General features: G+C 37.1%; 1 protein-coding gene across 1 annotated transcript in view; it reads left to right on the forward strand.

Annotated features, from left to right (window-relative positions):
- The window catches only part of PDZD8 (PDZ domain containing 8), a 66,858-nt gene that overhangs the window by 24,145 nt on the left and 16,540 nt on the right, over positions 1–26,173 (forward strand). The window contains exon 3 of the mRNA XM_075504468.1: positions 2,349–2,451. Coding sequence (XP_075360583.1) covers positions 2,349–2,451 — 103 coding nt within the window. The remainder of the gene's footprint in view (positions 1–2,348; positions 2,452–26,173) is intronic.

The following is a 26,173-nucleotide window of genomic DNA, read 5'->3' on the forward strand; positions in this document are numbered from 1 at the left end:
TTAATTACTCAGGTGTTAATTTAATCACATTTCATTATTGATTTAATTATAGCTGGGGTTATAAACTTTGTTTCAGGATGTCTTTTATACGTTCTTTCATGCTGATTGACAAACTTTCAATCCATAGGATATAGATAACTCCTTAATAGCCAGTTGTTTTGGGTGTGTTGTGACACAATGTCAGTCTTTATCTGCAGCTGTGTTGTAGAATACAGTACCTCTGTTTGCATGCTAATGGAGGTATTATTCAAACAAAAATTTCCTTGGTGTAGCAGCAGTTAAAATTTCCCTTTTGTCTTTCTGAAATTGGAACTTGAATTCCAAACTCCAGCATGAAGAGCTCTTTAAAATTTAAATGTGTAGTTTTGCTGTCTTGTGACATGTTTTGTCAAGTTGGATGTTGATAACCTAATGCAAGGTGAAATCTCATTATGGCTCGTTGTTTTCCTTGTGCCTTTTGTATTACAGTTCTGGCTGAAAATTATGTTTTATTCCTGTTTTGAGCTACCTCCTGTCCTTGTTCTTCTACCTTAGTTGCCACCAGTACAAGACAGCTAAATAGCTACTGTGCCAATAGTTTAGGGGTCAATAAATACCCCTGGAAAATTTCCTGAGAGTGTGTAGGTGACCAGAAAGTGAAATGTATGCAACCAATGATCAGCTGTGGAAAAGCTTTAATGAACTGCCTGATATCAATGAGACACTGAGGAAAACCTGTGTTACTCAAAAGCAACTACTAAAAGCAGAACAGAAAAGCCACAGAGGGTTGCTAGGGATGGTTTAAAAATAAGCAAAGGTGGCATGAGTTTGTCAGTTCAAGTAACCTTGAGCAAACTTAGTCTTGTCCAAATAAAGTACCTAATCAGTTGGTTCTGAGGCTGGATTTCTGCTTACAGTAATCAAAACAATAGTGTCTAGACAAATGAGTGCTGAAGGTCAAGTTGGGAGTGAGGTTGACAGCTGCTGTTTGCAGTGTTTCACTGGAGCATGCAAACTTTCCATCTGAAGATGGGGTTACAGGATACAGCCACTAACTCTGAACCGAAAACAATTGACGCTTTGTAAAGCAGGTGTGCTGGGTACCAACCCAAACGTGACCTTCCCCTGTCATCTCTCCCATGCATTCATGTACTCAGCTAAAAAACAGTTAAAACAAATTCTTCATAGAAAGACACAAGAGAAATATTTATTTACCTCTCCTTGCTGCAGTGCAATCTGGAGAGCTGTCGTAGCCAGAGAGGTGTTTTCCCTGGGGATTGGCTTAATTTTACCAGTTCTAATTGTTGGTGAAAGTTGTTTTCAATAGCTTTACTTGATTTTCAAAGTATGTTTACTATATATCTCTACATCTGGAAGGCTAGGCACTTTTTGATCATAACTATTTAACCTAGAAACATTATTTAACAACATCAAGATAAACAGAGAAAATTGATGTGTTTTTATGACAGCTTTTTGTCTGTATCATCTAGAGAGTTGTGTAACACATCGCAATCACAAATAAGATAGTTTGGATGAAAGCTTAGAAACTGTCCTTGTCAAATGTATATAGAAAGTTTGGGAGGGAATTAAAATCTAATAGCCCTTTTGAAAGAGTAGGATTTGTTTAAAGCTTTTATTCCAAAATATTCATCTGCTTCCAGCTACTGTGAGATAAGCTGTGTACAACTTTATTGCTGTTCTGTAGCCTAAAGGTTATTGTTTTGTTTTTGTTTTTTTTCTTTTATAGTACTGATATTTACCAGAAAAGCTTTATAGCCTTCTGGAATAGGGTATCATGCATGAAGAACCACTCCTTTGGTGGTTATGAATGTTACAAAAAATTACAGATATGAGAGAATCCCAGTTTAGTGAAATAGAAACATAAGCAGTAGTAAACTGAGACTTTAATCTACAGTAACACTCTCTTGAACCAAGAAGAGCTGCAGTATATTGTGAAGTTTAGAACTAGAATGGAAGACTCTTGCGGCTATTGTTGCTTTTTAAAAAGACAAAAAAGTTATTCTTTTATGGAAAAATACTAGTCTGCCGATTGAACACTTTAAAAAAAAAAAAAAAGAAAAAGGGAAACACAACAGCAAAAAAAAACCCCCAACCAACCAAAAAAAAACAAACCCAAAGAGAAAACCCCTAGCTAAGTATTTCGAGTTATATTTGATCTTTATGGAGTTCTTCCACTAGAGGGTGGCAGTGTCTTTCCTTTGGTGTAAGGCTGTACCTGTGGAATCTTTTCTGTGTGTACACATTGATGATAATAATAGGGCGTATAAATGAAGAATGGTGAGTTTAATATGATATCTGGGATATATGTAATAGTATTACAATTCTTACTATAGGCTTTTCTGTTTCAGGTTACTTATGTTTGGATCCTATGAAAGAGAAACAAATGTTCATTGCACAATGGAGCTGAGCAGTAATGTTTGGGAAGAAAAATCAAGAAGTTCTATTAAAACGGTAAAAAAGGGTATAATCTTTGCATATCACAGTATGTCTTATGTTCTTAATACATTGTCTAGGAAGAGTGTATCTTTGGACAATCAAATGGGTGTGACAGCAGACACAGCCCCCCCCCCAACAGACCAGTTATTTACTTTTTAATCCAAAGTATTTAACTGTCAAATTGACATGTAATTGACATGTATGGATAACATAATGTTCGGTTGTCACAACTGTGCTTGAAAATGTACCCAGTTTGAATATATTGTCAACTGTCCATCTGCTTTAAAACAAATAGTGTAAAATATGCATTTTTATAGTCCTGTTATATTTGGATGGGGCAATGCTTAGAAACCAGTAAGATTCACCTGTCTTTCACTGGCCAGTAGTGTATTCACTTCAGGTGCAAGTGGTGAAGACATATGTGATCAGAGTGTAGCTCATGTGACTGACTTCTTCCTTTTCCCCTACATTTTGTGAAAATGTAGGCAATTGCCATAGATCTCTAACTTTTTTTTTAGAGCATATGAATCCTACCCTGTCTGCTAAAGAAAAATACTTTTGCAAGTGTCTGCAAATATAGAAAGTATTAGTATTGGTGGTATTGTAAGTTAATCTTTTACTAATTATCATACTTGATAACACGAGTTTAGCAGCATACAGCCTACAAATTGCCTTTCTTTTTTTGTGTGTGTTAGGATGAGAGTTACCTTTTTTCCTTCAAACAAGAGGTGAAATGTATGAAAAAGCCTTTCAATTTCTCATTAGTGTGATATTGTGCTGGTAGTCAAATTGAATTGGGCTTATGCTGAGCAATAAGTAATGTGCCTATTGGGGGGGAAAAAAAACCTAGAAGCTTTAAAAAGACTTTATATTAACAGTTGGTTTCATGCAAAGAAATCACTGGAACAAAAATCAATATCCAGCATTTTACCCTCTGCTGTCTGAGGCCAACTAGCTTAAGCCCTGTGCCTTTGTTATATCTGACGAGTTGTGTTTGGAGACCAACATTGTTTTCCCACTGGAGCAGCAAGAATCCAGAATTTCAGCATCTCACTCAGTTTCTGCAGTTAAATTCCACTTTGCATTGTTTTTAAAACTCGTTGCGACAAGTGCTGTGATACTTGTTTCCAGCTTACTGTATGTTATGTTTTGCCAAAAAGGGTGTATGGCTGAGCAACAGACAGAAAGCCTGTTTTTGTCGTCTTAGCTGCTGTATTCTTAGTCAAATGAAAAACTTGAAGGGAGGGTAGAGGTTCACCTGTGCTCTCTTAGGAACCCGTAATGCTAGGTGGCAATTAGGTTTCTGAGCACGGCAGGGAAATGACAAAGTGGGGAGCCTGCAGCTGGAGTGCAGACCGACAAACTTTAGAGAACAACTTTCCCAGAGCGTGGTTCAGCAGCCAGACATCATAAAAACCGATGGCAGCTCAGGACTACGTTCTCCCTCTGTCTTGACCCCCTCTCTACCTGCTCCTAACGCAGTCAGCGGTGTTTATGTGGTTGCAAGCTAGCTATGTCAGCTCCCTGTCTTGCTGTGTGGTAGCTCCAGTGCCAGTGGAAAGGAGAAAGAAGGGTGGGATGTAAGCTGCTGAAGCACGGCACCACCAGAGGTGGTGGCATAAAGCGTGCCAGTGGTCCTGAGGAGTTGCTGAGTTCCCTTAACTCTAGAGGTTGCTGGACTTCATTGAAGCACTAAGCAGGAGGTAGATTTGGGTAATTTATTTGCAGACCTTTTTGTTTAATCTGTTTTAAGCAGCAGTTTTTAATTTTGTTTAACTTTTTCTAGTTTGTTTTAATCTAAAGGTTTAAGCCTCTTTGTATGATCACATAAGGATAAGGTAGGAGCAATTCAGCCTTAGTAGTCTGGCCAGTTCATACTCTTAACCCTTTCCTAATAATAATAAATATTTCAAAATTTTCAAGAAACAAGCAATACTGCCAGGGTTCAAAAAACAAAAAAACCCAACAACAACAACAACAAAAAAACCCCCAAAATGCAAACAGTTTTGGGGATCTGGACTGGATTGTGCTAATACTTACTCATGTGAATGACCCTTTTGTTGGGATAAGCTGTGCATGAAACCGGGCATGGATCTGCGGGGTTGATGCTCCAGCAGTGAAGGTGGCAGTACACCCATCTACCATTATGCTGCTCTGGACAAATTAATTTGTGCTTATTTTTAGATAATTTTGAGTAGCAATATTGGAATATATTCTTTTTACACGCTAACAACAGAAGAGGAAAGAAAAAACACTCTGCAGACAGCATGGCACCGGTGTGTTTGTGACAGCAGATGGCAGTAGGACTAAACTGATGGTGGAATAGCTCCTTTTTAAAACTACAGAAAAGTACTCGGGGTGAGACTCTCAAAACTCATCTTCTGTTTCAGCATCTAAAATGAAATGGCAGGTTTTAAAAATTTCTTAAGCTTTTGGAAATCTGGCCTGCAATGTACAGAAGGGTTTTCTATGCATCTGTGTTGCAGTCCTTCATTAAGTATTGGTCAAGCACTGCCTCCCAGAGACCAGAGACTCCTTGATCTGAGTTGTTGCATCTCTAGCTCTGTTGTCAGTATGAAGAATTCACTGTGCTCAACCACCTTGAACTGTAGGCCACTATGTAGGCAGCCTAATTTTAAGATCCTACTTTTGAAAATCTTGATAGGGTAGAATATGGAAACCGAAAATGAGTGACTTGCAGAACTACTTTTTGCTTCTCAACTTATATTCAACAGATATAGTGAAATCATGGAAGTCTCTTCCTTAGGAAATCAGGTTAAATATGCAAGTTAAGTTACAAAATATTAGGAGATCTTGCTGGGTGGCTGGCAAGAGTATTGCCAAAGACCCTCAACACACTTAACATTGGAGTTTAGTTATTTTTCTGAGAAATAACTGTATGAATAGTTAAATAGGAAGCTATAAAGAAAAGATATTATGATATTTCCCGAACAAAAAGTTTACTTGTATCATTAATCATGATTTTTAGCTCTACTGCAATGTTAACCACAAAACAGCTGATTGCAATACTTAATGCCTTTCTAATATGAAATTTGTGGTGCCCATGTGTACACTAATTATTTGAGATGAAGTTGTTAGAATGAATAACAACTTCAGAAACTGGAGGAGAAATGATAGACTAAGTTGAAGTAAAAAGTAGATAAATTTGTTCTGGTTTAAAAACATCTGATTTATAAGACCCTCATATAGGCATGAGAATACATCTGCTGATTCAGACTATGTTCTGCAACGCTCCTGAGGAAAATTCTCATAACTTTCTATACTTCCTGGCATTTTCATTCTTTTTATTATGTTAGTAGTAGTGATAAAAGATTAGACAGGTTTAATACTTCATAATGAATTTTGGTGAGACTTTAATCTGATCCCATTATTTATGGAATATTAGTAGGTGTCAAAATCTGTTTTGAAAAAAGATGCTGTGTTATTGAACATATCTGGAGCATTATTGAAATGTCTGTTATAATACAAAGGTGTCTCAGGCTTCTAAGCTGTTTATCAAATCAATCTGAAACACCAGTAAAACTTCAGAGAGGTGATTTGGCACATTCCCCTATGACACATGTAAACATTCTTAAATATCTTATTCCAGCAGCATGTACTACTAATTAACATTAATCACTGCATTGCTATGTAAAACTTAATTATATATGGATAGGATGTAGTAATTAGACAGCATTAGCAGCACTGGATTACTAGACAGGTGTTCTATGGCTAAATAATTAGCTATGTCTAAATAATTAGATATATGTTTGTGGCTATTAAATGGAGGTTGTGTCATAAATGTGAATGTCTATGTCCACTGAACTGCCAGTTAGCAATACCAGATTGATTTCTACAAACAAAAAGAATTGTTCTATTTTTCCTTGGAGCACACTTGTTTAGAGCGGGCCCCTGACCTTGTTATACTTGGTTTTGCTGCTGACTTTACCTGGGCCAGCACTTCATGTATAGTGTTGTGAAAGAATAACTTAGTTTTTCAGCAGAAACTGAAGTTGCTCTATCAATAAAAGGAAAATATAGTCTGCCTTCCTTAAATGGCAGAAGAATGGATATAGAAATGACCTTGACGTATTAGTAACAGGGACCTGAGGTAGCTTTGCAGCTGTAAGTACCCCTTACATTGCCTATGCAATGCCTTGACTGCTCTGTGGATGCTCGGCTGTCCTGAGTGTGGTGAGTGCTGGCACTTTCCTCTAGTTCCAGCAGTGTAGAGAAGAATGAATCAAGGGTATAGTTGTATAAGAATGAGAATCTTGGTTTATATGAACTGCTCTGCATATCTTGGTAGTCATGTTGCCTTTCTTTAGGTACTGATTCTTTTTGACAGATAAATTAGTTTTCTACAAATTGTAGAAACTATTGCAAATAGATTGCTATCTTCTGATACTCTTATACCCAGGAAGCATGTACAAACTGTAAATGGTTTGTGTTTTTTATTCATTGTATGAATATAAGGTAATGGGGGAGAGATGCTCAACTGCATAACAGAATGTATCCATTCCAAGTTTTCTTTTAAGTCTGTCCTTTTTTTTTAATACAAGTTCAGGAGCACAAAAGAATCATGATTTATCTTGAAAAAACCAAGTTAGATAATCTAAGAAAACACCTTTAAATTCTGGTTTCAACTACATACGTTGTCTGAGGTGGTACTGTAGGAGTAGCTACAGTATTGTGGCTACTACTTCTTAAAGGTAGTAAGTCTTGTTATTTTGTTGTTAGCAGGAGGTTTTTTGTTTGTGGTAGGGTTTTTTTTTTTGTGTGTGTGGCTTTTTATATTTGAACACCCTTCTGTAAATACTAACTTCAGCAATGCAGAAATTGCATTTCATATTCTGCAAAGTAAAAATTTCTATCTAAAATGCCACATCTAATAGCCCATAGGAATTTACTTTTGCAGCAATTGTCTCAGGAGCACACAAATATCCTCTGAAGTAACCTAATAATGGCAAGAATTAAAGAATTAAGATAAGCATCCAACCACATTTTTAGGAATTCTGCTTGGCATTTTCTCCAGTTCATTCTGAACACTGTGGTCAGCACTGGAGTAGCTGAAGGGGAGGACCAGTGACACCATCTTTCAATATCGCACTCTGAATTTGTGCATGTGTACGCATACACACATAGGCCACGATCTCCACTTCTTTTGGTGAGGTTATCTTGACAGATATGGCCTTTTATAGGTAAATTTAATGGTAACTTTGAAATTACTGTAGGCAGGCTGGTTGGTACCTGTTTATAAAAACAAAGCAGTATTTCTCAGCCTTTCATAAAACTAAATTTCCTTTATCAGGGATTAAGGGAAACTTAAAGGTATTCCAGTACTGTAACATATTAATGTAAAATGAGAAATAATGTAAATCAAATCTAGCACCTTCTGAAATGAATTGCCTGAAGATACTAAACTATAATGTCAAAATTTGAAGCAACTGTGAAACGTTAATTTGTAAATACATGGAGTTAAATGCCTCACAGTTGGCATTTCAGTGTGCTTATTCAACAGTCTGCCATTTCAGTGTTTAATCCTATCAAAAGAAAGAAGGAGGATTAAAGCAAGAGAAGCTTTTTGAAAATGTCACTTTTTATGAAAATTCATGATCTTGTAAAATTTGATAATATTTGTAAATACAATGGGGAATAGTTCTGAGATTTGTGCCTTACATAATATTCTGTAATCCGTCTTTCAAATAAACTTGAAGGCCATCAGGATTTTTTCTGTCTCATCTTAAACATTTAAGCTTTTTGACTTGGGGCTTCAGAAAGCTTTTCTGTGATTTAATGAGAGACCTTCTGTGAAAATGCACTGTAGTTCTTTACTGCTCAGAGACTATTGAATATGAACATCTAAAAAAAAAGGGGGGGGGGGGGCAAAAAACCCCAAAACCCCACTAACAGCTTTTTTTTTTTTTAGTGCATGTATATTCAGGTAGTTGTTTAGAACCAGATGTTATCGCTCTAGTCACAGCCTTACCTGATCCTTCTTGTCTGCTTGTAAACCATTCAGAAGCTATCATGTACTGCATCCTTGAGCATGCATACCCTCACCTGGGACAGGTAGAAAGCAGCACTTGCCACACTTTACTGCATTTGGCAGCAGACAATACGAAATGCATCATGTGCATCCAAGTCTGTAACTTCCCTTACGTGTGCCTTTTTTGTCCTTATGTCCACACTTGAAGCAGTGATCCTTCCAAGACTCCCCTGGAGTGCTGCAGAGATTTACTGCTTGCAAGGAATCTGACTTGCCGAGTTTCAAATTTAAAATACCAAATGAAAAGATTAATAAATAAAATAACTTGAGTAAGAAGAATCTGTAATGAGCAGGGCTTAATGCTCTGTGTGTGTGCTTGCGCTTCCCCATGCCCAACTCTTAAGAGCTGACAACAGAACTCATCATGGTACTCAAATTTGGGAAGAGAAGTTCTTCTGCAGCCAGATACTTGGCTCATGTATTGAAATAAGTCTGTTTTGAAGTCACTTAATTCCAGTCTAAATCTCCACTAGATTTTGTAACCGAATTGTATTGCAGCTGCCATTGGTGATACTGTCTATTCAGTTGGGGTCTTCCAAGTTGATATTTTGCAGGGCGTTGTACTTTCTGAAAGCGTAGTACTGACTGCCTCCTGATTGATCAGAAAGAGTCATGAAACAGGCGCAAGCTCTTTAGATGGCTGTGTTGAGTGAATTCACCTTTGTAAGACCTCTGTCTGACTCTTCTAGGACAAAAATTATCTAAAACTTCAAGCTTGATCAGGGATTAGTTCTGTTCTTTTAATGCTTTTTACAGAGCTGATGAACAACACACATTTTCACTGTGTTTTTTTCCTTGAAGGTTACTCATGTAATAACCAACCTGTAGTATGGATTGAGTTACCTTTTAGTTGCCTGTCTTCCATATCCTCCTGATAGTACCCAGTTTGAATAGCAATTGTAAGCTTTTCTTGTCATACTTTTTAACTTACAAATTCGTATTTAAAACATAAAACTATTAAGTAAACACTAAATGATACCTTTTCCTTAAAAATCCTTGTAAAAGCTGAGACAGGCACACTGTTTTAGTGTGTCACTAGATGTGGTGCTGATGACTTTTTTTTTTTTGTATTCTTGTCATCTGTTCTGCTACATGTCCAAATATTGGATGCAGGAAAGAGTTTTAAGTAGGTTTTACAGCAGCTGTGTTTCTCATTTGCAAAGAAATTGATTTACAGTGATAGCTGATCTTGCTAAATAAATAGATGGTTGATGCATGAAAGCTAACTTTGTTTGATTAAACAGTATGGCCTATTGTAAGAGAGATAACAGTGTTTTATTGACCAGAGTAAACAAAGTGGTTTCTGGGTAATTCAGTATATTTCTGGAATGACTTTCTCAACTATTTTGTTACATCCTATTGCAAAGTTGTATGGCCAGATGAGCCAGCAGCTCAGGCTGGTGACTGCTGCACATGGCTGGAGTGGAAGGGGAGGGACTTACTTAAACGCAGATATTTACAACCACCTTTGGAAACATAAGCTGTTGTCATTCTCATTGGTTTGTAGTTTGTTTTTTCTCTTCGGTCTTCTAGTTTACTTTTAAAATATTTTCTCAGAGCATCTTTATAAAAGTTAACCTCTTCTTAACGTACTAGGTTTTTTCTTTTCAGATTGAGAGAGCGAGATCTGTTCTTTATTAAGGAGGTCATAATTGGATTGAAACGAATTTACCCATTTGTATGGATTTTAGTGGTGATGTAATGTTTCCCAACCAAATCAGGACCTGACCAAGTAAACCGCTGGGCATGTCAAACTGATGCCTTCCATTGGTGAACAGTTATGTCTCCCAAAATAACGAATAAGAAGGGAGCCTGTGTTCGAATGTTTAATTACAGAACAGAAATGTGTTTTCTGAGTTGTAACAACACAAAGAGAAAGCCTGGGGGAGATGGAAAGAGTCTTGGAAAAGGGGCCTATGACTGTGAGTAAAAATACTTGTTGAGAAACAGTGAGGTACTGGCACTTGGTGCTCATATGCTCTCCCCAGACCAGGTAGCTTCTAAAATCTGACACACATGTAGGGGTTTGACACATGACGAAGTTGTAGGGGTGTTTGTTTCTGACTGCAAGTTGCTCAGTGCTAACTGGTCTAGGAGTTACTCCCACAAGTAGTTAATCATCTGGAAGTTCATCTTGCAATTAAGGAAGAGAAAATTACACTGTAGTTTCTGCATATTGTCAAAGGATACGCAAGTACTTGTAGTTATCATAGAACAGCTGGTGTTTAACTTCTGACCCATTAGTGCCTTCAGTAATCTGGTATTGCCCTTGGTTCCAAGTATAAACAGTTTACCTGCTTATAGACTTTGAAGTGCAGTAATAACTACTGAGAAGACTCCTCAATACTACTTTATTTAGTTGTTCACAGTTTTCAAAGTTTGAGCAATTAAAGCTGCTGACTAGCTTTTTACTAGAAGTTTATCAAGAGCCTGCAGTTAGATTTTTGCATTTAATTTTAGGTTTACTCTTTATGGGTTGTCTGACACCTTCCCAAGCTCTCCTGCAGTATGCCAGATGCTGCTACTGAGTCTTACCTACCCTTGTTCTTTACACTGTTTATTGCTGCTATGGGCTTGTACTAGAGAAGGAGCAGGGAGAGTCTGTGTGCAAATGAATGTCCAGGAGAAGTTAACTTATTCTTAGTAGGATTTTGCCCAAATTGGTTATGTCATTCATTGTCGTCATTTTTGTGGTTTGTTTTGTGTTTTGTTCTTTTTTTTTGTAACCCAAATTGGCAGATTGAGTTTGGAGACTTGACAGAGTCTTTCACTTCTGCTAAATCACTAAAAATTGTGGATAAATTTGGCAGACCTTTTCTTGAAATAAAGTAAACCTGTTACAGGTTGGCCTCCTGGAAGGTTTCTACTTTTCATTTTATAGTCTGAAAAAGGCATAAGTAGACAGGAGTAATACCAACTCTTTAGCAATTCCTATTGGTAAAATGGAAGAGTGAGAGAGAATGGCATACGTTTGGCTGCTGAACTGTGCCATCTGAGACAGATATGTTTTAGGTAACACAAACTGTAATACAGGGAGCAGATGGAGACAGCGGAGAGGTAGGTGGATTGGTACTTACTAACTGGTGTTTGTCACCAGGCGAGCAGGTTCTTCAACACTGAGAATAGGCTTTAGAGGGATGCATGAAATGAAGGGGTCCTGAACAGGTTGATTACAGGTTGCTGTGTAACTGAAAACGTCCCTTTATTGGTAGGTCATCTGTCATTTCTGTAACAGAAGTCTGCTTGGCTACTGTTGTTGCTCACTTTTAATGCCCATAAATGCATCAAAGTATCCAAACCAACCACTTGCTTTCAGTTAATGGACACACTGTGCTGATTGGAGTTTGTGGCATTCATGTTTCCATCTTTTCTTTCCCCTAATTCCCAACTCGGAACACACATTGTATGTCAATGGGGAAAGGTATCCAGTTACTGTGCAAGTCTTTAGGGATCCTGAAGAGGATCATGAATAGCATGGACAGCCAGGAGGAATTCACTGTGAAAGGTGTGGCCTGTCATAGTTTGGACAAGCACGTATTTTGCTTATCTGGTGATACCTGTAGGGCCTCTGTTCCTGTCCATCCTGAGCTCCTGGTCAGCAAGGGCTGCTCTCACTCGTGGGCACGTGGCGTAAGATTGTACTCTTTTTACATATCTGCTTTGGCCTGCAACGTTATACACTTAAAAGTGTGATTTACACTTATAGTTGCATAGTTGCATTGAGTTTTTTAATAATCAGAAGTTTGAGTCTCTTTTCTGCTTCTCTATACGATTCAGGCTTCTTACAGATGCGTAAGGTCATCGTGAGGTACTCCTGTCTGGATTTCATCAGTTACCTATCTGTTCTGATCAGTTTTTAGAAGAGATGGTATTCAATGCTTCTTGAACGTTAAGTATATGTTAATTAAATAGGCATACTGGTCCACTGCAATTTAGTGAGAAGCTGGTGAAAGTAATATATTTTCTCTCAGTTCCACTTGATTTATGCAGTTACTCTGCCTGTCTATCTGTTTGAAAGTGACTTTGGTTAACTATATAAAATATTACTAGGTACAAATTCAAGTACACTTGAAAGAGAGGTATAAGTCTCAAAAGAATAAAGATTTTTTCCTGAAAACAAAGAGCCAGAGATGGAAGGATATGAAAATAGCATCTCCAAGGCAAACATTGGCAGATTTCTGGTGCTAGCGTGGTGTGGGAAGCTGGTAGCTTCTCTGCACAAATGTAGCTTAGTGTGAGCCACGGCTTGTCTTCTCTCATGGACTGTGTGAAGGGGCAAATGGCATTGGATTCCTTAGTTTTGCTTTTCACAAAACGGCTTGTACATAAACATTCTCATTAGTGAAGGAAACATCAGGTACTTGAATCAGATTCTCACTGCTAATTTAGCTGGTGTAAATATAGGAATTACATTAGCTTAAACAAAAAGCATCATCAGGCTAAATATCAGGAAGAAATCTGGAATGACGATTTTTTTTTAAAGGATCCTTAATATTTAATTAATAATGTATAGTATGATACTAATTATTATTGTTGATGATTTAACTAATGAACTCATGATTCTTTAATGTAGGTATTTGATGTCCTTCAATGGGAAGGAAATTAGTTGTTATACACCACAAATAGTTGCTATCTGGTAGTCTTAAATTTTCTGGTGCAAGTGTCAAAATACAAGCATAAAAACTGAGTGACCGCAAATAAAACATTTAATTTTGTGGGAAGAATTCCTTATTCTGAGTACAATCATATGTAATGTTGCTATTTTTATGAAGTCAAATGAGTTAAGTAGTTCAGATTCTTGGACTCAAGGTAATGCAGTGTTGTTACACGTATCATGTCTTACCTTCCTAGGATGCTGTAATTATTTAACTGAAATGACTATTCATTTTTTTCTTCCTTTCTCCCTCTTTAATCGCAAGCTGAAATTAGATGTCTGTCTCAGTGTTACAAGAGGGACTTATAGGTCTACCAGGGTGGAGCTCAACGTCTGGAGGCAACAGTGGATGAAAATGGTGTTTGGAGTATTTATATGTTGTTATTATAATTTTCACTAGTTACTGTGGCTATTGTATGTCTATAGAACAGTAGGAGTGAAATCTTGCTTTGTGGGCAAAAGTGCGTTTTAAGATAATTATTACTGCAGGATAAGTGATTCTTCTTGCTTTTTCTTCAGGGTAACCAAGCATTTTAAAAATACTTTCAGTAATTAAAAAAATGTATAAGCAAGCATTTTGTAATGCAAGTTCTCCAAATGCTCTATAATGATGGCAAATAGAAATGAGAAAGTAATACGAGTGGGCAGCGTAACAATTGCCCTGGAAAAGCCTTGGGGATCAAAAATGGAATTGCCAATTCCCGTCATACAAATGAAATGACTAAAAGGTCATTCCAGTGTATTAAGGTTAGATACAGAAGACTGATGTTCTGCAAAGGAAACCTACATATCGGAAGTAATTTGTAGTGAATCATCGTTGGAAAATGGAGCATTTCCCTTAATGCAGTCTGTTTAAAAGGCTGCCTCCATTAAAGTTTTGGTAGGATAAATAGAATCTTTCAACTATGGATGTCTTTATAAATACTTTAACCAAAAGTTAGTGTCTTCAGATCTTTACTGATGTCATCTGTTTCCATTTTTAGGTGCTTAGGTTGGAACACGTATCATGTCTGCGTACCCTTAGATCCATTTGATGTTAGTTGAAGCTATGTATTTTTCCCTAGCTGATGGAAGAAAACAAAAGCAAAAAAAGCCCTTAGAAATCTGAGGCCAGATATGCAGGAAGTTTTTTTTAATTATAAAAACATCCATAAAGTTTTTCACATCTAAAAAAAATATATACACACTTTATATATGTATCTATAAGTTGTGCATATATATAAATACATGCCCTTATATAGAGATTAGTGTGTGTGTATATATATACATATATATACATTTATATATATACATTTATATATAAATATATTATATTAAAATATATATTATGAATATATTATAATAAAATAAATAAAATATATATTATAAATATATATTATATATTTTATATATACATTTATATATAAAATTAAAAACATCAGTTGTTCTTCAGTTAAATTTAAGTGGAAGTCTCATAGCTAAGAAATTGACCATGCTTTTAAAAAGTGTAGGTACTTGTAAATACAGTAAATGACCCCTGAGAAATTGGGCTTGGCTTATCTGAAGTTCACCAGTGCTTACAGCTCTGATGATATACAAGAGTCAAGAAATACAAATATGTTTATCAGAGCAATTGCAGAAATCTGTTTCTAGCTTCCTTGGTAGTTAAATCACACATCTGTGGGAATATAGTAAGAATAGGCTGTACAGCAGCTTGTAAACTAAAAATACAATCACTTTACATAACAATGTGAACTACATGTGAAGTGAGCACAGGATTATGGTGTTCATAACACACAAACGTGGTCCACCTCCGCTGTAATCTCTCCCACTTTCAAACCAGTGATTTTTCACTGATCTCAAATCAGATGCACACTTGTAATAAGTAGACACAAAAATACACATAGTCTATATGATTTCAGTGAACTAGTTAAGTCTGTAACAAGTAACTTGCTTAAATTATAAGCTGCTGTTCAGTCACATTGTGTTTCTGTGAAATGTGGAGTCAAAATCTTTGAGCTGTATAGCCTGTTCTTAGAGGATATGAAAACCACCATGTGACAAAGGTGTTGATGGATGTAAAACATATTAATGTACAACAAGCTTTTACTCATAATTTTTGGATCCAAGACCTATGTATAGACTGTAGATAAAGATGTCCTCTATGGAATGTATATATAAATAAAGACAATTTGGAAAATGGACGTACATATCTCAAGCTACATTGACAGCAGGATGCTTAGGCTGCCCCCACATTAATAAGTGGTACAGCCTTGGGGCTGGGGACATGACTTCCACGCCGTACGCATTGTAGAGGTTTTACTGGGGTCTGCTTCTGGTCTGTCCTCCTGGACTGACCATGAGTTAGCGGTAGGAGCACATTGCCAGATGTAGCTTCCTCTGGAGGGAATGCACTTTGTGCGTTCCAGGAGCACTTGGTAATGCAAATCAAAGCAGAGTAGGTGGAGACCATGGGAAGTTCTGCCTCCAGAGCACATGCCTGATCTGAACTGAAAAGCAAATGTAGGTGCGTGCTTTGAGCAACTGTTATGTTGCAAATTCCATCTTTGGTATTGGCTGCTTTGCTGCTTCTCCCTCTTTTGTCTCTCGAATGACCTAAAAAACCTATAGAATTTCTTTTGTTACTGTCTTGCACATGGCACAGAGATCTATCTGTAAAAAGTAATCGCTTTTATTTTTTTTTCTGTTCGTGGGAGGCAGAATAAAGAAGTAACTGAGGGGCTGTTGAAGTCTGGGTTAAACTTTACCTCCTGTGGGGTGGCAGGGAGGTAGGTTGCTTGTCGATGGATTTACATTATGCAGTGAGGCTGATGCAGAAGTCATTTTATGTAAAGGGCTAGAGATGTGGAAAGAAAGCATTTCACAGATCAGCATAGGAGAAAAAAAACTTGGAGGGCTCTAGCTGCCCGTACGTTAAGTATTTGGGAGGGGGGAACTGTGGGCAAGACATGAAATATACTACTCAAATCCATAAAATAGTTCAAAATGGAAAAGAAACAGGTAGCGATGATGTGCAGGTGAATATATTCTTCTGCCTTGGTAACTTGATTTCTTGTGATACCTAAAATGAAGCGGCTACATTTGTGTTGGTAGTCATTTGTTATGTCTTTGAACTGTTGCTTTACTTTGAGGGGTGAAGTCCAGTGCTGTGTATTAATGAGATGAGAATTTTGAGGGTGCGCCTGAGTTTTCTTAGCTGTGCTGTCCTGTTAAAGCAAGGGAGAGGTAGGGGTGAGTTTGTTGATTGGTAGGGTTGGTTTTGTTGTTCAAGACTGATATGAATGTGCTTGAATTGCAGGCATATAGTTTTGACCTGAAGAAGGCTCTACACTTAGGTGGGGTAAGATGTGTTAGGAGTGAAATACTCTGTGTTCAGCATGGGGTGTTAGGAAGGCCATGGCAAGAGCCTTGCTAGTTAGGAAAAATAAGGCACTCGGGGGGAAAAAGAGTTCAGTTAGCTGGAATTTCTTTGAAAGCTTCCAGTGAGAAAAATACCCTAGGTGCTAGGAAGTGTATTACTTAACCAAACCAGTTCTCTAAGCAGCACTTAGAGATGTAATATCTGTTAATTATTAAAGGAGAAAGCAGGCACAGTAGTAAGGGAGAGCAAATAATGACTATTAGCTTGGTGCAGGAGACCAGGTGCAATGATGAATAACTGCATCAATTCAGCTGCATAAACAGAGAGCAGAGGATGTGTGACAAGAATAATACTACCAACAAAGTTGTAGGAATAGTAAGGTCATGGGAGTAGAGTAGCTGTAAATATTTGGCTAGTGTGGAATCTTTAAAGTACCTGATTAATGTATGTTATCTGTAGGTTATAGAAACTCCCAGGAAACTTGTGGTTGTACTATCAGAAACATGAAACAGCTGGCTTCAGAAAAATTGGCTCGATTTCAAGCATATCTTCAAATTATTTATATATACATAAAATTCCAAATAAGATTTAAATTATATCTGGACAAGGTATCTGTTTGGTTATTAGACTAGATTCAGAGTAATTTAGAATGGAAGGGACCTCTGGAGGTAATCTGGTCCCAGCTCCACCCAGGTCAGGGCTAAGCTGGCTCAAACTGCTCAGGACCCTGTTCAGAGGGGCCCTGGCAGCCAGGAAGTGCTAGTTGTTAAAAAAGTCTTTTTCTTCAAATTTTATTTTTTTCCCCTCACTAAATAGAGACTATACTGTTACAGAGGAAGGGAGGGTGGGCAGGCAAGCAGAGCTATCTGAACTCATTTTGACTAGTTAAATAAAAATAATTCATAAAAAGAGTGAGTTAGTCTGGAGACCAGTCTAGGACTATTTCTATAGGGGTGGCTTCAGATGGAGTAAAATTTCTTTGCGTTGCAGGCAGTCCAGGCAGGAGGCAGTTTTAGCCTAAAAACTCTGTAACGAAATTGCATCAAGGCTATGCCTGAGCTTACAGACCTACAGGAGAGAGAAGGTAGTAAATATGTAATATTTTTGTTTCATTTATTAAACTTCTGCAGTCTGGCTACCATGGGTGTTTAGCCGAAACATGGGAACATGTATGATGGATTTTTATTCCTTGCAAACAATATTTGAGTAAAGAATTCTTTTTTTAAACAAAGTTTTTTGCCAGGTTTGATAAATGCTTCTATTTCCACTACAATTCTTGAAGCTTTAGCTATTGGAAGAGAACCTGAAATAACATATATTCTAAAAATATGTTTGTAATAACTAGGAACAAACTTTTGGCCGCTGTTGTGAGCAAAGGCATTCAGATTCTTGCCAGCTGATGTGTGGAAGTGCATTAGGAACCACAGTCTTGGTTACATATGACTGAGGTAACCAAGAATTGTAATTAATTCCTGAGCTTTAAAAATAGCTGCTAGGAGGAAGTAATTTTATGAAAGGTCATTAAAGCAATATTCTTTCATATCTAATAATTGGAATGAAAGTAAATGAGATTTACCAGAAAGTAAAGAACCTGATTCTAGCTAAGAACACACAATTTACTTTTAGAGAGATTAGTTTCATTTCTGGATTTGTTTTGACAGCTGGAATTGGAAACCTATAAAGGCATTGAAAATGCGTCCTGGACAGAATACACTCTTTTCTGTATGTTCAAAAAATAATTCAGTGGAGCAAAGAGATCTCTTTTGATATTGCCAAACCCCCAACCCACTGTATAACTCTTCAAACGCTGAAATAAATATTTTAAAGCTACAGTAGAAGAGAAGCAAGAAATGTTGCTGTGGCTGCAGGAAGAACAGTTTAGGGAAAGATACTGTATGGGTCTTGACTGATTGTATCCTGGGCCTCCTTTTCCGCAAAGCAGCAGGAGAGGTGCAAGCAGATTCCTTCCTCTTACTGCCCTTCTGTCTGTATCAGAAGATAAATCTTTGACATGGAAACTTGGCACTCTTATTTTTTATGTTTTATTGGGGAGTAACTTTACCAACTTCTGAAAGGAATTCTTCCTCTTCACCCTTTTGAAAGCTAGATTTTGTTTTTTCTTGCTGTGTGCTTCCTGATGGCTGGTGTCTAGCAGTCCTACAGATTACTAGGTAAGCTTCAAGTGTTATGTATTGTTAAATGCAAAGTGCAGGAGTATAAATTCTATTGTCAATACAATAGCTTGATTTTATATTTTTTTTTAAAGGTGGGATTTCTGTTGAGGTAAGAGCATAAACCCAAAATAGGAGAGCAATGGTTAACCTACCGTTACTGAGGAGAGAAGATTTTGCAAATAGATCATGAACTTGAAGTGTATAGTCATCTTTTTATCTATCTATAGGTATCATACATTTCTACATATCATTTATTAAGGAAAGAATAGAAGTTGAGAATGCTGAATGAGCAGGCAGCAAGTAACTATCAGTTGGCCAGAAACACTTCAAAGCAGTGCCTTCTGTAAGAGAGAGAGTATGGCTGATATGCAAAAATTGAATGAGTGCACTGTACATGCAGACATCCTTTTTTGAGTATCTGTCGACTTCACCCCTTCCCTCAACACATCTTTAGTTCCATTCTCTGAGTATTGCTGCCATTTATCTTGAATACTTGGTAAAATATGACTGTTAGCTAGGTGTCTTATCTACTGTAAGGATTAATTTTTAATTGGTTATTATTAGTATTGCAATTTTTTGTTATTTAACAATTTCAGACAATCATATTTAGCCATGCTGGGTTGAGGTAGTTATGTCAACTGAATGAGTCTCACTTAAGTCTAGAGGCATAAGTTTGATATGTCCATTTCAAAGTGTCTCGTTATTCACTCAGTCTCATCTTCATATTAATTTAGGTATCTGTCTCCCTTTTTATATCCCTATGAGTATCTGTATACCTGTATAATGCTGCTTTTTTTTGAAGAAAGCACAGTGATTTGTAAAATTTGTGGGTTTGAACTTCTGTTGAAAAAAATGTGAGTATTTAACCAGGCAGAGACTTAAACCAAGGAGGTGGTCCAGCTTGGCTCTAGTCCCTCCATTAGCCCCGTGTCCTCCTAAGAGCCTTGCTGTTTGTGTTCCCCCAACAACATCGAGCTGGAACAAGCCCAGGTAGAAAGCTCTGGTTTTCTGTAGGGGTGAATTGGCTGTCGGGCCCCGCACCACAGCAGGGACACCCGTCCCAGCAGGGCAGCCTGGCTGCCCAGAGGGTCCTGCTGCCACGGAGTGCCAAGGGTGCTGCTGTGGGACCACCCCTGTCCCTCTCCACTCACCTTTGGGCAGGGGTGGATCTTGCCACTTGTTCCCATCACGGCTGTGTTTATCCCTGTGAACCACAGCACTGTCAGCTGCCATGGAGAAGGGCCCTTACAAAAAAACCATATATTCTTCATGGAAGCAAGCACAATCACTCTCTGTGTAATAAAACCGTAGCTCTTTCAGTAATTATAAGCAACATATTGATTTCATCATCATATACAAGTTATGATCCTTGCATGCTGTTTTTAACCTTGGACTGCTTTGTATGCAAAATACTGTTTCCAGTTCAACTCAGAAATGTGTCCTTGTAGGAAAATGGCAAAAATCAATGATGCTTCTGCTGAAAATATCTAAATTACAGTTCACTTTGGTATTTGTATGACTTAGCAGTGTAGAATTACCTCAGGTTTAATTATCTTGCAATGCTCTTGTTCAGATGGTATTAAAGTATGTAAGTCAAAGGCTATTTTTATGAACTTCAAGAGTTCATCAAGAAGGGCAAGCTGTGCATGATGAACACACGTTTATTCATTATGAGTTTCTTCTGGCATTGCAGGCTAACAGACTCCTAAGTGAAAAAATAAAGCAGTGCACTGATAGGTTTACTTTTTCAGCTCCCCGAATTGTCTCTTTCTCTCTCACAAAAGACAATTCTTTATACCTGTCTGAATATATTGTAATACGTGCATGGCGGTCTCTACCTAAGTGTAACATTGTACACAAATAGGTAGTTGAAAATCTGAGTTTAAGCTATGGGTTTCTTGGTAGCTGATGTAAATTAATAAAGCTTTAATAATCAGAGGTCATGGGAATGAGAAAATTAGGAGTCTTTTGCCATAATACCACAGCCATGGACTTGCAGGCTGTAGTTTTCCAATCCAGATCTAACTTTTTTTTCTATCTCCATCCTCCTTTCCCTCCCCATCTCTACATATGCAGTGTTTTTACTCCTCCCCCCCCCCCAACTCTGACTAATGTAACTTCTCAGATACTTTTTTCTTAGGCTTTTTAGTGTGTTGCAGAGATTATAAAAGCAAACAATTTTTTTGAGTTAACACATCTCTTGTTCTCATGAAGTATGGTGGGACTTAAGTGACTGTATAACAAATTGGGAGCAAGTTAATGATTAAATTTGTAATTTTGTATCCTGAAGCTTTGCAGTAAGATATTTCATCTTTTTTACTTTTTACTGTCAGGTATTTCATCATTCATCACATCGCACATTTGGTTTTTCTGTAGAGCTGTAATCTCTTAAACATGTAGGTTCTCAAATCAAATATTTCTAAAAAGTATCAATTTAAGAGAAACCTCAGACGTTGAATACTTAATATTGAATGTGCCGTTTATGAACAGTGACTTTTTTTGGGGGGCTGCTCCACCAATAGCCCTACAGTGATGGTCGAGAAAGTATAGTACCGTGGCCTGATACCAAGTATTCAAATTATATCATACAAAATGTTTTCATCAACTTCTTGGATGCAATTTTCAATATTTTTTGTTTTATAAAGCTCATTCAAATTATTAAGTAAACAGAATTATTCATACTTAAATCAAGAAGTCAAAGAAACAAATAACTCATGGTTTCAGAACTGATGCAGAGTCCATCCCTGTAATATGTAGAAAGATATTTACCACCTTACAAATATTTGCCACGTTTAAGTAAACAAGTAAGATCTACTTAAGGATAGCTTCTGTCTTGCATGTGCATTTGACAGTCGTCTTGCCCCCCCCGCCTTATTCAGTATGATTTATTTTTTTATTTAGTAGGCATTCTATGGTATTAACTAACTCTTTGTTCATTTTTAAATTAAATGAGTTGTAAATTCTTTGCGGAAGGTAATTGGTCGCAGTCCCAAGCAAGCCCTGTTTCTGGTGGCAGAGGAGAGAAGGGGGAAAGGGAAATAGAAATATGTTGCATTATGAAATCTGCTGGGTATTTTTCTTATATATTTCACCAGCTATCAAGAAGATCTGTTGCTAATTTAAAAACAATAGAGCATAAAACCAGAGTATCTGAAGTTATAGTGTGTGCTGAAGCAAAAGAAGTTTTTAAGCTTGACATAATTTCCTATTCATTCTTTCACTTACCTTATGATACGGAAAATGAGGAATTGGTATACATTACTTCCCTGAGCCAGAAAATACTTGAAAAAAACAGTCAAAATTAATGAACTTTTACCTCTCTTACAGGTAGTATCCTGTTCCTCTTGTAACTTATTTTTTCTTTGATTCCTAGTAAGTTGTCTCTGGAAGAGTATTTTTCTTCTAGCACTTTTGCATGCTTCAGTGTTAGTGGTTTGGGGTCTAAAATGGGTTTCTGGAGAACTCTTATGTTCTGCTACCTCCAGAAATACATGGTGGGAGGTAAATTATGGGAGAGATTTCTGCCAGAATCATGGCCAAGTCTTGTGATAATGCACAATCCTAGTCTCAAAAGTTTAACAGAAGTCTTTGTGGCATAGCTAAGTGTTTTTTGTTTAGTTTTGTTTTTTAGACATCCATTGTAATAAAGCTTTTTTCATAGCTTAGAAATGGAGGATAACTCAGCTTTTGTCTAAGTAGCTATACCAATTCTGTTTTCTTGTCACTCAGGTATCTAACTATAGCGGGGGGAAAAATCCTACTTTTTTGTTAGCCAACTATATGATCACATTGATTACATGGAGAGAAAGCTGCAACACGAAGGTCCTTTCCAAGCCAAACCATTCTATGATTCTATGAAATTCAGACCTTCAGATCTTCATGAAGCATTTGTGGAACCTAGATTGCAAAGTTGGATAGTGTGTTGATTCCAACTTACAGTTAACGTTCAGTTTCTAAATGGTTCTTCAGTTATATTGAGAAGTGATCTTTGTGTGTTTGGGGGGAAAAAAAAATCTAGAATATTGAAATTTCAAGTGCAAAGCAAACGTAGCTAGGTATTGATTTCTTTTGCAAAGCGAAGTGTCAGTATTTGAGTTCATTGGTGTAAAGATCTTTTTCAGTTTAATAGTTGTGGCAATTTTTGTAAGTGATGAACGGTAACGGTATGAAAATCTGGCTTCTAGGTGTGCTGTTGTCTTGGTGCTACTAATTAGATGTGACATTGAGCTGCTGTTTCACTGCCTGGCAGCAGCTTGTGTCCTATAACCATAAACAAATTGATTTGATGTGATGTGTTCAACAAAATAACCAGAAATAGATGTATGGTTGTGGAAATCTTTACTGGTTATATAGTTGTGTGTTTATACTGCAGTGTTTTGTCCAGAACTTAATTGAAAACAGTGTGGTTTGGCTGCCTTTCTATGTAGAGAAAGATTATTATATACAAAACCTTGGCCTTCTTACAGTAATTATTGGGAATAAGCTAGATACAAATCCACATCTTTTCTGGTCTTGGCAATGTAGAACTTCAGAAGAAAACTGATCTTCTGGTTTTACCAGGCAAAGGGTGGGCTGCGGGGGTTGTATGTAACAGGAACTTAATTTTGATACAGATGGATCTTCTGTTTAATCTCTGAAGAGCTGTTATAATGACGAACCATTTTACTACATCTGCTTTAGTTCCTTTGGGTTTAGCTAGTTCTGTGGGAATGTAGGAGTCTGAAAAATGATCGGGTCATGCAGGACATTATTCAGGCTTGTGCTTTTCTTTAATAGCCATCTAGTCATTAATATTGATGAGAAATGTTAACAGTTGTCAAGAACATAGTATGTTTATGCAGTGCAGAAATAACAAACTGTGCTCACTTAAGTCCTATGATACTTCAAATTATATAATTACGTTGGTTCTAGGTACATGTGAGGTCCCTGTTGCTTAAATGATGCTGTTGGTAAGAGTGTAATTTGTGTTACCCAAAATTGTAGTGGTTTCTTTGTAAGAGTATAGTCTTTTACATATTTTTTGCACACTCTTGTGTAAGTAACTGTTTAAATGTGTCACATCTTTAAGTCAAATGAGACTGCTTGATTTCCTCAACTTTGGTACAAAGCTTAATGTGAGAATCCTGTTCGAGTTGAGGGTGGTGTGAGGGGTCAGCCAGGCAGCAGGGCTGGGGGAGAGCTGGGGAGACCAGTGCTGCTCTGGCCGCTCCTGGGACTGCTGGGGCTCCCCGGCCCTGCCACTGCCTCTGGCAGCACCGAGCTCTTCCTCGGAGCGGTGATTCTGCTCCCGCCTCAAATCCCGGCATTTTGCTGAAGATTCCCCGGCAAGGAGTATTTATGAAGCTCTTGCTCATTTCAGAAGATGCACTGTACTCCAGATGTAACTCTGCAGTTAGCATTGGTGTTGCTCTAAAGAAAACACTTCTGCTCCAGAATAAGATCAACCTATAAATGATGCACTTATTCTTTCCATCAACATTTTACCTTCAGAAATGTGACTTTTAAGCCTGTTAGTGAGGTCTAAGAGTTATGATTTGTATGCATTAGAAAGTAGTATTGTACATTTTATTTCCATGGAAACTAGCATCTGTGGTGCATGTTACTGTAACTACAGTGGATAATAACTTTTCATATTTCTTGTTCTGATGGCAATATCCATGTCAGTAATCAGGTGGTTGATGCTGCTGGGTGCGATAGTCAGATTTGTCAAGCAGTTTCTCTGTGTGGAGAAGAAAACTCTTCACCATCAATATTACTTCCATTATAAAGAACTTTTACCTGATAGTCTAATATTTTGAATTTATTACATGAAGATTAATAGTAACTGTTTTGTCACTATTAATTAGGTACTTCCAAGATAAATATAAGTAATTACTAGCTGTTTTAGAGGGTTTGCTTTTAATGCGTACACTTGAATGTGGTGTGGTTTTTGGTTGTGGGTTTTTTTTCCCTTCCATCTCAGAGATGAACAAAACCCTGGGTTGACCTCTCTCGTGTGCACATATTCACAGTGCATAAACTCTTATGTTCTCATTAATCTCCTTTATCTGCAGTGATTCATAACAAATTTATACAAAGAAAACCATTAACTAGGTAAACTTTTTATTGGTTTGGTGTCACACATGGTATTATTAAAAATAACAGAGAAAGTTCATTAATATCTAGTTTCAGTAACCTTATTTCAGTATTTGCTTTTAGACTACCTGAGTTTTTTATGAAATATTTATATGATGACTTAGTCATGCTGAAGCAATATTGGAGGAAGCCTTTTTTCTATCAGAGACATAAATGGTGATAGAAGATCTGGGGGGAAAAAAAAAAAATCAATCTTTTCCATTTTTTCAGGGCCAAAGGAAATCATCACAGTTGGGCTTAATAAAGACTAAAAGGATGTCAGTGAGTAAGAGCACTTAAAGAAGAGCTACATTGGTGTTTGTACTAAATTGCTCTCCAAAGAAGAGCTCCATGTAAAACCGAAGGTCTGCATTTTACCTGCTTCTGACACTTTGAAGTTAAATGCAGATTTTCTGCTGCCTTGTTTGTCTTTCACTCCTCCTTTCAACTCCTGTAATTGCTGTTTAGTAAGAATGCCTCAGCAATTCATGACAATTGCTAAATGGTTTACTTTTTGCATGTCACATAACCTGTTTCACTGTACAATTGGAAGGTACACTTTTTTAGTGGTAGCTTAGTCAGAGTACCTGCAATGTGTCAGAAGTACTGAGGAAAATAAGATGTAGCTCCTTATTTTGTTCAATAACTAGCCTGTTCTGGATTTTGCTGATGTCAAATGTTTTTAGTGCTCATTAGGCAGACATGCAGATGTTTAACTTTACTACCACGAATTGTCACATTTATTTCAGACAAATACCGCATGATGGTGAAGTTAGACATGTGCATAACACTTGCAGTATTGTGGCCTTAAGGAATTATTACTTCAAATATGATCTTGGTCCAATATGTAACTCACTTCAGAATGAAATTACCATCATATTTTGTAACTTATATTTTTTGGTTTTTATAAGATATGTAGAACAGAAAATGAGGCCCACTAGCTTGCAATATGACTAGTAAAAAAAAATCAAGAAATTTATCTATAAATATGCTTCTTCCTAAAAGTAAAAAAAAAAAAACCCCAAACATGAAAACTGCAACCTTCATCTCGGATAGTTGTGTCTCCCCATCCACAGACCACAGTTCACATAGCTGGAAAAATTAACAGCAAAAGGTCTAACATCCCACGTCCATTTTTTCACTGTTTTATATTCATTAAAAATCTGTTGGTCCTAATATTCCACAAAAAGCAAAGCTGGTGACTATTCCAGACCTTGCTAAGAAAGCAGAGGTAGTGAGTCCATTGCTTATAAGCCTGATTTCTCTTTCTGTGACACAGTTACTGTACAGACTTTTTCATTAATAATGCTATTGGTTGTTTAAATAGAAAGTGTGTGCCACATTTAATTTTTTTAAATTTTTATTTTGTTTTATTAATTGGGGTG

Source organism: Mycteria americana, chromosome 6 (assembly GCF_035582795.1).
Source record: "Mycteria americana isolate JAX WOST 10 ecotype Jacksonville Zoo and Gardens chromosome 6, USCA_MyAme_1.0, whole genome shotgun sequence".
Classification (NCBI taxonomy): domain Eukaryota; kingdom Metazoa; phylum Chordata; class Aves; order Ciconiiformes; family Ciconiidae; genus Mycteria; species Mycteria americana.